The sequence below is a fragment of the Leopardus geoffroyi genome, chromosome C3 (genome assembly GCF_018350155.1).
Source record: "Leopardus geoffroyi isolate Oge1 chromosome C3, O.geoffroyi_Oge1_pat1.0, whole genome shotgun sequence".
NCBI lineage: Eukaryota > Metazoa > Chordata > Mammalia > Carnivora > Felidae > Leopardus > Leopardus geoffroyi.
The window spans coordinates 316,569-329,222 of record NC_059338.1 but is presented as its reverse complement, the minus strand read 5'-3'; the positions used below and the strand labels follow the sequence as shown (position 1 = coordinate 329,222).

Genomic DNA, 12,654 nt, shown 5'->3' with positions numbered 1-12,654 from the left:
TATTTATTTTGAGAGACAGAGCGAGAGAGCATGAGTGTGAGTGGGGGTGGGGGTGGGGGTAGAGAGAGAGGGAGAGAGAGAGAGAGAGAGAGAGAGAGAGAGAGAATCCCAAGTAGGTTCCACGCTGTCAGTGAGCATAGACCCTGACTCAGGGCTCGATCTCATGAACCAACAGATCATAACCTGAGCTGAAATCAAGAGTCAGTCACTTAACTGAGCCACCCAGGTGCTCCTTTTTAAACTGGGAGTTTTTTTTTTTCTTTCCAAGTTTTTATTTAAATTTCAGTTAGTTAACTGTACACTGTAACATTAGTTTCAGTTGTAGAATTTTTTTCAGTCTATCAATCTGTCTATCTGTGATCTCTGCCCCTAACTCGGGGCTCAAGCTCACGATGCCAAGAACAAGAGTAGCATGCTTTAGTGAATGAGCCAGGCAGGTGCCCCCCACCCAGGTGTAGGATTTAGTGATTCATCACACATGCAACACCTGGTGCTCACGCAAGTGCCCTTCTCAATGCGCATCACCTATTATACATCCAATTGAATGTTAATTGGCCATAAAAAAGGATTAAGTACTGATACCTACCACAATGGCCATGAACCACAAAAAGCTTACGCTATCAAAGTCACCGTACACAAAAGGCCAAATATTGTATGATTCCATTTCAATGAAATATCCAGACTAGATAAATCTATAGAGACAGAATGCAGATTGGTGGTTGCGGACGGTTGAGGGGCAGGTAGTAATAGAAACCGCTGAATAGATGAAGGCTTTCACTTTGGAATGATGGAAGTGTTTTGGAAGCAGGGATAGTGGTGCCCAACCCTGTGACTGGACTCAATGCCACCGAATTGTTTACTTCAAAACGGCTCATTGTATGTTATATGAGTTTTACCACAATAAATTATTACATTATTTCAAAAGTAGTCATGAGGGACGCCTGCGTGGCTCAGGTGGTTAAGCGTCTGGCTTTGGCTCAGGTCATCGTTCCACGGTTCTTGGGTTCGAGCCCCGTGTCGGGCTCACTGCTGTCAGCGCAGAGCCCCCTTCGGATCCTCTGCCTCTCTCTGCCCCTCCCTGCTCCAGCTCTCTCTCTCTCTCTCTCTCTCTCTTAAAAATAAACATTTTTTGGGGCGCCTGGGTGGCTCAGTCGGTTGAGTGTCCGACTTCAGCTCAGGTCACGATCTCACGGTCCATGAGTTCCAGCCCCGCGTCGGGCTCTGGGCTGATGGCTCAGAGCCTGGAGCCTGTTTCCGATTCTGTGTCTCCCTCTCTCTCTGCCCCTCCCCCGTTCATGCTCTGTCTCTCTCTGTCCCAAAAATAAATAAACGTTGAAAAAAAAAATTAAAAAAAAAAAATAAACATTTTTTAACAAAGTAGTAAAGTATCAATACATGTTACAGCATGGATGAAGCTTGAAAACTTGATGCTAAGTGAAAGAGGCCACATGCAAAAGGCCGCATACTGTGTGAGTGCATTAATGTGAGTGTCCAGAAGAGGCCGATCCAGAGACACAGAAAGCAGTTTAGTGGCTGCCAGGGACTGGGGTGAGGGGAATGGAGAGAGATTGCTAATGGGATTTCTTTTGGGGGTGAAAATTTTCTTAATTATCTAAATTATCAGCTATGGCTGCTCAAATTTATGAATAGAGTAACCCCCCCTGAACTTTACACTTGAAAAAGGTGACTTTAATGGTGTATCCTAACTCAACTTTTTATGTCTTAATGAACTTAACTAAAATTTTTCCCTCATGGAGTTAACTGCTGGTTACCAGAGGGGAGAGGAGTAGGGGGATGGGGGAAACAGGTGATGGGGAGGAAGGAGTGCCTGTCTTGAGCACCGACTGATGCCCGCAAGTGGCGAATCGCTGTATTGTACGCCTGAAACTAATATTACACTCACTGTATATAAACTGGAATTAAAGCCAAAATTTTTTTTAAATGCGGCAGATAGGGGCGCCTGGGTGGCGCAGTCGGTTAAGCGTCCGACTTCAGCCAGGTCACGATCTCGCGGTCCGTGAGTTCGAGCCCCGCATCAGGCTCTGGGCTGATGGCTCAGAGCCTGGAGCCTGTTTCCGATTCTGTGTCTCCCTCTCTCTCTGCCCCTCCCCCGTTCATGCTCTGTCTCTCTCTGTCCCAAAAATAAATAAACGTTGAAAAAAAAAATTAAAAAAAAAAAAATAAATGCGGCAGATAATAAAGACAATTTAGATCTAAAACAAATTTCTCCCCGCTTCTGCCCCCTAGAGGCCGAAAATACAAACTGCAGGCACACTTTCAGCTTCAGCGGGAGAGCAGGCAGCCCCTGGTGCGCAGGCGCCTCTCAGCGTCTAAAGGCGCCGAGCGACTCGCCCCGCCCACTCAGAAGCTTCCTCCCACGTGCCGGGCAAGCTCCGCTCGCGCATGCGCCGCGAGGGCGGAGGCTCCGGGGAACCTGCGGGCCGGGGTCCGGAAATGGCCGCGTCAGCGGAGCTTCCGGCCACGGGGTGGTGGGAGGCGTCCGTGGGCCGGGAGCTCGGCGCCGACCCTCGCGGGAGCGGTGCCCCGAAGCCAGCGCCGCTTGGTGGGCCTCCTGCCAGGTGGGCCCCGCGGCGGACGCTGGTGCCAGGGCCCAAGGAGTAGGTATCTTAAGCCGTGCGGGCCTCGCGGTCTGTCACGACGGCTCGCCTCGTCTCCGTGGACCCCGGGATCCCACGTAGTCTTCACACGTCATGAAATATTTAATCTCCTCAATCACATAAATGCAAAATCCACGCTGAGCCCGCTGGTTGTACAACCCCAGGGACCACGGTTTGCCGCCGCCTGGCCAGTGCTGGGCCTGCCTTCGTGGGGCCGCGCGGCCGGAACCCCGGGCGCCTGGGCGCACAGCGCAAGTTAAAACCATTTTACTTTAATGGTTTCTTTTTTTTTTTTTTTTAAAGGAAAACCAAATTCTTTTGAGATTTATTTTTAATTGTGCTAAGTGGGAAACTTAACTCTTTTGGATCTAAAGCGTGGCTTTTTGCAGCTGTCAATTTCTGCTATCAGTGATCACCTTTGTACTGAGGCTGCAGCTTGAAGACGAAGACCAGCCCCGTTCACCTGCTCTGAGCCTGGGAACAGAACTCCCTCCTCCTGCTGTGTTTGCTAAAGTGCCTTGGCTCAAGGGCATGCACCTCCCAGATCCCACTGACGTGCTACACGTGGTGTTTGTGGGATTGCAGAGTGAGGCGTGGGGACAGGACTTAGGCCAGCCAGCTACTGTTCGTTGGCAATGCGTGGCTCATACGTAATTTAAAATTTGCTAGTAGCCACATTTACAAAAGTAAAACAAGTGGATTTTTGTATAGTTCATTTAACCCAATACATCAAAAAAATACTATTTCAACGTATAAGTAATACAAAATAAAATAAAAATGCGGTTTTTTTAGTGCTAAGTCTTTGAAACCTGGTGTGTATTTTACACCTACGGCACATCTCAGACTCGGGGCATTCAAGCACTCAGTCGACACCTGTGGCTAGTGGCCACCATATTGGACAATGCAGATTTAGGCCAAGTGAAACGGATCGTGGGGGGCGGGAAATGTGTGGGGTTCATGGTGGAGGCGACAGCTGCTCAGCTCATCGTCCTGGAAACGGGCTGGGTTAAGGGTCTTAAAGGGAGCAGCTGCAGGACATGGCCCCTGTCAGCCAAGAGACACCTGCCGACTCCCTCCCCCCCCCAACTTGCACTCTTTCTGGGTTGAACTGCAGGTGAGCTGAATGAGCTAAATCCCTCATCTATTGGTCAGTTTGAGAAGTCACCTACACCTGAGTGTGCACCTCAGTCTGTTGGTGATGCTGAACTGGGTTTGCTGGTGGAGGGTGGGGCCAGGTGTATACTTTGGGACAGGAATTAGCTGAGGTTGTTGGTGAGGCCCATCCCCTGACCTCCCATGTTGGGGAGAGGAGTTGGAACAGGAAAGATAATCCAAGGGAAAGTAGCAGAAACATCGAGGACCACAGCTCAAAACAGGGGGCCTTGTTTACTTATTTTTTTTTTTTAAAGTAAACTCTACACACAGTGTGGGGCCTGAACTCACAGCCCCAAGATCAAGAGTTGTACGCTCCACCGACTGAGCGAGCCAGCCGGGGCCCTGACGGGTGGGACTTTAGTTCTAGGAGAGGTGAGAGTTCCATCATTGCAAGCTTTTAGATGATGAGCTTTTCTGATGCTTCATTTGGGGGCCTCTCTCCTTTCGTTTCCCCAATTGCTCTTGCTGCCACAGGCGCACGAGCGCTCTGAGCCCCGCTCCAAGGAAAGGCTTCCAAGGCTCCTCAGAACCCAGGGGGCCCCAACCTGGGCTGCTGCTTCTGGGAGCATTCGATTAGGATTTAATAAAGTTAGAATCATCCGAACTAGGGGGCCGAGTGGCCCCACCCTTTCCCCTCACTAAGAGAAGTGTCTAGGGCATCCTTGTCCGCAAAATCAAACCTGTTTTCCCTGGTTGGCTCTGTTCAGCCCAGCCGCACCCGTGTCTGTGGAGACGCGGGGGGGGGGGGGGGGGGGGGGGGGGGGCAGCATTTCTATCTCTGCCCACCTGTGCTGCGCCACGGCCTCCAGGGAGTGAAGCTGGGAGGGGACACACAGCACAGGTAGACATCATGCGCCAGGGACTCCCAGAGGACAAGGATCACATGGGGTCACCTGAGAGGAAAAGGCCCAGGTCCAGACATGGAGCTCGGGCCTGTGTGAAGTCAGGGCAGAGACGTACGTGGCTCTGTGCCAGGGGAAAACGTCGGAGCAAAAAGCGGTTCCACCGACAGGGAAGACGGACGCCACAGATCAGAGATTGGCCCTGGCCCCATTTATTACAAAATAATGATTACAAATCTGGTATAAAAAAGACCCCGGGGGAACCCTGGCACACCTGCCACACCCCCACCCCACAAAGCCGCTCCCTCAGACACCTTGGCAGGGAGGGCTCTCAGACGCGAAGGTCCCCAGCCAGGAGGGCACTGTACCGGGCAGGTGTGAGGGGCAGGTAGGCACCCCCAGCCCGGTCCAGAACGTAGAGGGGGTCAGACAGTGCGCTCGGGTTAAAACCCTCCTTTGTCATCCGAACCTTCTGCTGCTTGAAGGTTTCTGTGGTGGCCAGAGACTCCTGGAAGGGGTGTCAAAAGGGGTCGAAGGAAGGAAGGGGTACTTTGCCTGAATTCTGTCAAGGGGCAGGTCCCGGGAAAGGAGGCATGAGGTCAAGGTTTAGGATAGGGGGTCACAGAGAGGGAGCCAAGCCCGGAGGGGGGCATGAATGACGGACAGAGTGCGCATCCAGGAAGGAGCTGCACAAGAACCCCCACGTGGGGTTTGGGAGCCGCTGGCCGCCGCGGGTGCAGGGGCTGAGAGGTGGGAGCAGGAGGACTCGATTACCTGGAGCCTTAGGAATCGAGGCCAGGCGTAAGGCGGCAGGTTCTCAGAAACGTGGCTGTAGAGCTGCTCAAGGTCCAGAGAGTGGGGGGGACGCAGAACCAGGGCCGCCATCCCAGCCCTACCTTCGTGCCCTGGTGGTGTCGGGGGAAAGGCCAGCTGTTGTGGTGAGCCGTTCTCAGGCCTCATGTTCCCTGTGCCCAAGTAATACCAGTCCAGGGTGGCAGGCCGGCTGCCCTCCACCTCCCGTGTCTTGGCACCTGGCACGGTAACTCCGTAGACGTTCACCTCCTGAACAAAATCCAGGGACTCCAAGGCCTCCGCCACCTCGGTCGTGGCCACGTTCTCCCCTTTCCACCTGCAAGAGGGCAGAGATTCGGGGCCTCGTGGGGGTGTGGGGAGGACGCAGTCAGGGTGCCAGACAGTCACAGGGAACAAGGTCTGAGAGGAGAGCTCGGATGAGTGGCTGGGTTTGGGTGGGAGTTAGGGAGTTAGGTTTAGGGGGTTTGGGTCACAGAGGTCAAATGTCCAGGATAGGAATCAGGGTGTCCCGGACAGATACCTGAAGGTGTCTCCAGTACGATCATGGAAGCGAAGAAAGCCTTGGTCATCGCAGACCAGCAGATCCCCGGTGTTGAAGAAAACATCTCCAGGCCGGAAGACGTCCTTCAGCAGCTTCCCGCGGTCCAGCTCTGGTCCCCCAGCATAGCCGAGGAAGGGGGACTGTTGGCTCACTGGGGCCACCAGCAGCCCAGGCTCACCTGCAGAGCCGCTGGGGTCAGGGGGAGCTGTCCACCTCGCCCGGAGCTTCCTGGCCCCTCACCCCACTCTCCAATTTCAACCCTCTGCCGGCTGCACCCCCCCCCCCCAACCTGAGCACCAACCTGGAGACGTGGCCACACAGTGCCCCTGGGTGTCCCGAACCGGCTCCCCTGTGGTGACATCATAGCGAATCAAAGAGAAGGGGAAGACATGCTGGGGGAAGGGAGACCCCGGCACTGGGTCATTTCAGTTGCACGAGCCCCTCCCTGCCAGCCCCCACCTTCCATGGGGTCTCCAGCTCCTCCCCCACCCCTTACCTTGTAAAGCCAGGAAGCACGCCCCACAGCACCCGGCTGGCCCGTGTAGTTGAAAGTGGCAACATTGCCCTCCGTTAGGCCATACGTCTCCAGCACCTGCAGCGGCCCGAAGCGCCGCACAAAACGCTCCCAGGTGTCCGGGCGCAGCCCGCTGCCCACCACCAGTCGGACCTTATGCCCCCGTTCCGCCTGGCTCTGAGATGGGGGGAAATGGGCAGAAGGTTCAACAGCAAGATGCCAGCTCCCAAAAGGGAAGCCCCGGCATCCCAGGCCCCTCACCCCACCCTGCCTGCCGTTCTCGTCCAGCCCCCAGGCAGGCGTCCCAATGTCTCCTGCCAGCTGCCCATCTCCCTGCCCAGGATGTGCCCACGCACCGGGGGCTGGTTGACGAGGTATCGGCACAGCTCCCCGATGTACTGGAACACCGTCACCCCGTGCTGCTGGCAGTCGTCCCAGAACTGGCCAGCTGAGAACTTGGACTTGAGCACCACTGTGGCCCCTGCCACAGGTGGGGAGAGAAGGGAGGAAGGAAGGTGAGACTGAGGGCTGTGGGGGGAGACCTGACCCCCTCCCTCCCGGACACCAGCCTTCACTGCAGTGTCCTTCTGGGAAGGCCCTGCTGGGACAGTCAACAGCAGCCCAAGGTGGCCCTTCTGCTTTCCCTCCGGTGCCCCAGAGAGGTTAATGCCCTTTCCCTACTTCCTGTCCCCAAACAGTGCATCCTGGATGCCTAGGCCCCCAAGTCCCAACCTTCTTCTCTGTTTGCTTCTCCCTGGGCTGACATGCTCGGCCCCTCACCCCCCCTTCCCCCACGTGGAGTCTGGAGACCCCCCTAGTTCCTCAGTGTCTAGGTTGTGCGGGTGGGTGATGCTTCTCCATTGTAGCAGGAGCTCTTGGAGAGGAGACCTCCGCCTCCTCCCTCGTCTGGAAGCGTCCCCAGGTGAGCGTACCACAGCAGGCACTTAAATAAACGTTTCTAGGAAAAAAAAAAGTTTGCTGGACGACTGAAGCTTGGGGAGGGTCGAGGTGGGAGTGGGAGAGACTGACCAATGCCCAGGCAGCCCACAACGCCCAACAGGGAGCCAGACATGTGGTAGAGCGGGAGGGCGAGGTAGATCACGTCCTCCTGGTGGGCACCGCACAGCTGGTAGAAACCCTGGCACTGCAAGACCTTCAGGTGGCTGATCCGGGCAGCCTTGGGGAGGCCTGTGGGTGCCGGGGGAGATGGGTGGAGAGGTCTGAGCTGCAGGCCCCGCCTCCCTCAGGCCCTGCTGGGTAAAGAGGCAAGGCCGAAGCTGATGCCAAGGTGTCGGGAAATGGCGGGAAGTTCAGGGAGGCGGAGAAATGAGGGAGCGCGGCAGAAGCGAATACAGTCTGGTTGGGATCTTGGGATGGGCCCGGGGAGGGGGGTGGAGGAGTGGCCTAGGAGTTGAGGCCACGGTTCCGTTCCTAGTGTCTTGCCTCTCTCTGCCTTAGTTTCTGGCAGGGGAGTCTGGTGTCCCGTGCTCACCCGTGGTGCCGGAGGTGAAGATGTACAGGCACGTGTCCGTTACGCTCTGGGGGGCAGATAGGTACCCGGGCACCGGCTCATCCGCTTCGGCCGAGGCCTCCGCCAGCACATCGCTGATTCCGGCCAGACGGGTTTCGGGGCCTGCAGCCCAAAGATGGAGCCCCATGGCTCTCAGGGCCGGCAGGTCAGGCTCCAGGGACTCCAGGAGCTCTGGATGGGGTGGGAAGGCAAAGCTCGGCGGCCCAGAATGCCTCCCCACCCCGCAGCCCACTTGCGCCGCCCTCGCCCCTCCCCACCAGCTCACTCCTCCGGGCGAGGGCGAAGGGTGCGCATCTTCCGTCACCGTTCTGGGAACCGAAGACGCAGCCCCGTCGCCTCGCAAAGCCGAAGCCTCATATCCCCAAGCACCCTTTCCAAGCCCCTGCGAGCCAGCTGGGCCCCTTCTGCAGTCCCGGCCTCACCTGGCGCCAGCACCAGCGCGCGCGCGCCGCAGCTGCGGAGGCAGTGCAGGAGGGGACCCCGGCGCAGGGCGGCGGGCACAAAGGCCGCGCGCAGGCCGGCCTTGGCCAGCCCGAACCAGAGCCACAGGAACTCCGGGCAGGCGGGGAGCAGCAGCGCCACGGTGGCCCCGGGGGTCAGAGGGGCCGCGGCGCCGGCCGCCCCGGCGGCCCGCTCGTTCCCCGCGCCGCCGCCCGGCCCCGCGTCCCAGCCCCGCGCGCGCAAGAAAGCGCGCGCAGCCCGGTTGCTCTGACGCTCGGCCTCCGCGTAGCTAAAGCGTCGCGCGCCGTGAATGAGGAAGACGTGCGCGGGGCGCTGCCGGGCCAGCTGCGCGAGGCGCCAGGCCAGGCTGCAGCCCCCCTCGGGGCCCCTCGGGTCGGCGGCGGCCGCGGCCAGGGCGCGCGCCCGGAGAGCCCGATTGCAGCGCAGGACGCGCACCGCGAAGGCCAAGTCCGCCGCTAGCCAGCGCAGCCGCGGCCAGATGTGCAGCGTCCGCAGCAGCAGCAGCAGAGGCGGCAGCAGCAGCAGCGGCGGCAGCAGCAGGAGCCCGGCCATGGCGCCCTAGTCCTCCGCTCGGCGCCGCCGCTCCCTCCCGAAAACTGGAGCCGCTCGCTTTTGCGCGGAGACCTCGCCTTCCCGGGAGCGCGCGTGCGCAGGCACACGCCCCTTTCCCACCCGCTCCCGCCCCCCCACCCCCACCACGGGCGCGGAGCCGAGGCCAGGAGGTGGGTGGGGGGCGGCCCCGCGCTCCCCGCCCTCCGCACCGCCGCGCTCGCTCCCCGACGGCCGGGAACCCACACCCTCCCGGGGCCGGGTTTTCTCCCACAGAGCGTCCCGGCCCGAGGCCGCCCCAGCGTCTCCCCAGACACACCGAGGAACTCGGGCCTCCGGGCCTGACCCGCGCCCTCCCCCGGCGCCAGGGGATGGCTGGGGGCCCGGACGGCCCGCGCTCCGGAGGGGAGACGGCGGAGGCCCCTCCCTTCTGGCAAGGGCGCCAGTAACTGGGGCCAGTGAATGCTTTCCATCCAGGTTTTAATTGGGGAGGAGGAAACGGGAAGGATGGGGGGGGGGGGGGTGGAGAGGCCGGAGTAGTTAGCTTTGAGGGAGGGGAGACTGGATTCGTAACAGACCGGTTTGAAGGCGGGGTCTGTCCTCCCCCCAGACGTCACTCCTCCCTCCTCAGTCTACCTCCCGGCCAGCCAAGGGGCTCTCTTCTGCGGGGACACACAGATGGGCAAGTGGCCAGGCCGTGGAACAAAGAGGGTCCTTTCTCTCTGGGATGTGAGTGCGGTCACTAGGCACACTTCGGTCCTTCAGAATCCGAGTTGGGGCACCCCTCACCCCCAAGCCGTCCTCCGGTACTTGGTGACCACATAGACCTACTCAACTGGACAAACACTTATGCCGAGGAGAGAGGCGCAGGGAGGGGCAGAGTTCAGCAGGTAGGGAGATGGTACCCCGACAGGTCAGGGCCCGGCCCACAGCCCACGTCAGCAGGGAGAATGGGCAGGCGGGCGGTGTAGAAGCCAGAACTCCTCTTGCTCCAGACAAAGGGGTGGGCAGGAAGGCAAGAGGGGACCTTGAGGGGCCACAACGGAGAGGGACGCCCTGTAGGTGCGCAGGGTAAGTGGGGGCAGCTACTCCAGCACAAATGAGGTTCTGGCTTGTTTTATTGTCATTTAAAAACTTTTAAAACGCGATTATCTCTGCCAACAAAACAAAACAAAACAAAACAGACAGAGCCAAGGAAATAGGACCATTTGACAGTTCTGTGGACATGGCTCCCTCTAGGGAGTCCCAGGGCTCTGGCCCAGCCTGGGGTGCCAACATCAGGTCAACACAAGCTTCTAGGCCGGTGACCCCGCGGCCTCCCTCTCTGGTCCCTGCCTGAACTCTTGCGGCACCTGCCCCATGTTAAGAACAGGCAGGTGGACCATGTCACTGACGAAATGCCCACTGCCCGCAGGAGGACAGAGGGCAACTACGAAATGCGTGTTCAGGGCAAACCAGGGCCTGATGGGCAGCGTGGGAAGGGGCACCCACACACCTTTCCTCATTCCCATACCTGGCCTCTCTGGCCAGCAGCCCCATCTGCCATTTCTCTTCTCTTTGGGAGGCTGGGGAGGGGCAGGGGTAGAAGACCCGCACAGGCCAGGTTTCCCGCAGCCTCTGGCTTCAGCGGGATGTGAGTGGGTAGGAGCAGCAGTGTGATGGGGCCGGAGGCCCCTGGAGAGGAAGGGGGCATGGGCTGGGGCTGCACGGCGGCTTCTCAAGGCTGAGCCAGAGGAGGCAGCGCGTCCTTCCCACCAGGTGAACTCTGGGCTGGGGACCGAGCGTCTCCCCACCATCTCCCCAGCCCTTATTAACCTCCGAAACACCAAGGGGAGGAGGGCAGTCTGACCAGGGTTGGGATGGGGGACACAGGGCCTCAGTCACTGTCAGACCCCACTGCAGAGGACCCTTTCCTTTTCCGCTTGGTGGGCTTCGGTTTTGCGTCTTCTTCCTCCTGAAAGAGATTTCAGGGGTGGGGGGTGTCGTTAGCCTGGGCAGCTGCTGGCCCCAACCGCACCTGCTCCCACTGTGGCTGCTGTGCACGGTGGCGGGGGTGCTCACGGAGGCACTGCTGGAGCCGGACTCTTCCTCGGCGTTGGGCGGCTGGGTGGCGTTCTTGCGGCTGCGGGGGCTGGACAGAGCGGCTTTCCTCCGGCTCTTGGGTGGCTTGGTGGACGAGTCCTCGTATTCTTCAGCCAGGGAGAAGAGATCGCTGAACCTGAGGGAAAGAAGAAGGCGCCCTCAAGCATACTCCTCCCAGCCTCTTTTCCTGCCCCCTGTCCGGACCTAGTTGCCCTTGCTGGTCACTGAATCTTCATCCCCAGCAGGCTTCCTCCCCCTGGGCCTCCCACCGCCTCCCGAGGCCAGAAGTGCCAGGAGCCTTACTTCATCTTGTGGGCCTCATCACAGCTTGCCTGCACGTGCTGCAGGGCCTGCAGAATCGGGGTCTGGCTAAAAACTGGAGGGAAGAGGGAGAGCAGGGACGGAGGGGCAGTGAGAGGGGCAGGAGCTCACTCGGCTCTCCGGCCCCCACCCCCACCCGTTCGAGGGCCCGCCTGAGCCAGGGCAGTGCCGTGCACGACAGGCTCGGGGGTCTGTAGTGCATACAGTTCTGCTTGGTGTTGGTCAGGTTGAGACGAAGGTTGTCTAAGTGCTCCAGGATCTGCTCCAGGGTCAGCTGGGCCAGCTTGCTGCTGGAGCTCCTCAGGCTGCAGGAAGTGGCGCGGCCAGAGTCTGAGCTCGAGGGGAGTGGGACGCCCTCTCCACCCCGCCACCCCGAGGCAGCCCCCGAGGGGCCGGCCCCAGGGCGTCGGGCCAAGCGGGGAAGGGGCCATCCTGGACCATGCAGCTCCAGGCCACCAGGTGTCACCCCTAGCCAGGCGGACAGCGGGCCCGGGTCCTACCTCTGCCTCTTGCGTGGGAGGCTGTTGTTCTTGATGAGCAGGGACTTGATGTGCTCAGCCAGCAGCTCATCGTGCTTCATGCACCAGTGCCGCAGGATGCTGGTGGTGAACTGGTCGTCAGGGTGGCACGGCCTACTCAGCACCATCTTCACCATCTCCTCGCTGGGCCTGGGTGCGCGAGAGGGCTGGGGGGGGTGCTCAGGGACCCCCGCTCTCTCCTGCCTACTTATTCCCCAAACCTCAGCCCTCAGACTCCACCCGCATCTGCAGCTCCCTGCTCTCACACCCTCTCCCTCTTCTCTCTGGGCCCAGGAATGCTGGTTCCGTCCGTGCTTGGCCGAGCCGGGACACAGACGTGATTCTGCAGTTTCCGTGGGGGCAGCTGGCACGTGCTGGGGAAGCGGCTCACCGAGTCTCCCCCACCTTGCCCAGGACAGTCAGGAAATGGGCCAGGGAAGCCAAAGGACAGAACGGTATTCAGCCCGAGAAGGCACTGGGGAGGGGCTGGCGAGCCACAGCCCCCAACCTGCCCACTTCCTGAAGGACATCCCATACCACCTCTAATCTCTCAGGAGAGAGCAGAGAAGGTGGAAGGTGGGCAAGAGATAGGAGGGAACGGACCCACGGCTGCTGGGAAAGCGCCAGCACTGGAGGGTGGAGGGGCCTCCTCCACGGGGCCTCAGGAGAGCGGGGGATGGGGAGCAGGAAACAGGGATGTCCGGTCCC

At 59.5% G+C, this 12,654-nt stretch overlaps 2 protein-coding genes across 2 annotated transcripts in view; both read right to left on the bottom strand.

Annotated features, from left to right (window-relative positions):
* Nucleotides 1–4,804: 4,804 nt before the first annotated feature.
* On the bottom strand, nucleotides 4,805–9,130 carry SLC27A3 (solute carrier family 27 member 3). The gene is made up of 10 exons (XM_045455882.1): nucleotides 8,437–9,130; nucleotides 7,976–8,185; nucleotides 7,513–7,671; nucleotides 6,840–6,964; nucleotides 6,466–6,660; nucleotides 6,271–6,361; nucleotides 5,949–6,147; nucleotides 5,647–5,744; nucleotides 5,390–5,520; nucleotides 4,805–5,123 (listed from the first exon to the last, which is right to left on the bottom strand). The coding sequence occupies exons 1-10, from the start codon at nucleotides 9,026–9,028 to the stop codon at nucleotides 4,947–4,949; spliced, it is 1,977 nt and encodes a 658-aa protein (XP_045311838.1). The 5' UTR covers nucleotides 9,029–9,130; the 3' UTR covers nucleotides 4,805–4,946.
* Nucleotides 9,131–10,125: 995 nt separating this feature from the next.
* Nucleotides 10,126–12,654, bottom strand: part of INTS3 (integrator complex subunit 3) — a 38,614-nt gene continuing 36,085 nt past the window's right edge. The window contains exons 26-30 of the mRNA XM_045455881.1: nucleotides 11,929–12,096; nucleotides 11,633–11,733; nucleotides 11,411–11,483; nucleotides 11,087–11,243; nucleotides 10,126–10,979 (exon numbers count right to left, since the gene is read on the bottom strand). Of these exons, the coding sequence (XP_045311837.1) occupies nucleotides 10,902–10,979; nucleotides 11,087–11,243; nucleotides 11,411–11,483; nucleotides 11,633–11,733; nucleotides 11,929–12,096 (577 nt within the window). The 3' untranslated portion in view covers nucleotides 10,126–10,901. The remainder of the gene's footprint in view (nucleotides 10,980–11,086; nucleotides 11,244–11,410; nucleotides 11,484–11,632; nucleotides 11,734–11,928; nucleotides 12,097–12,654) is intronic.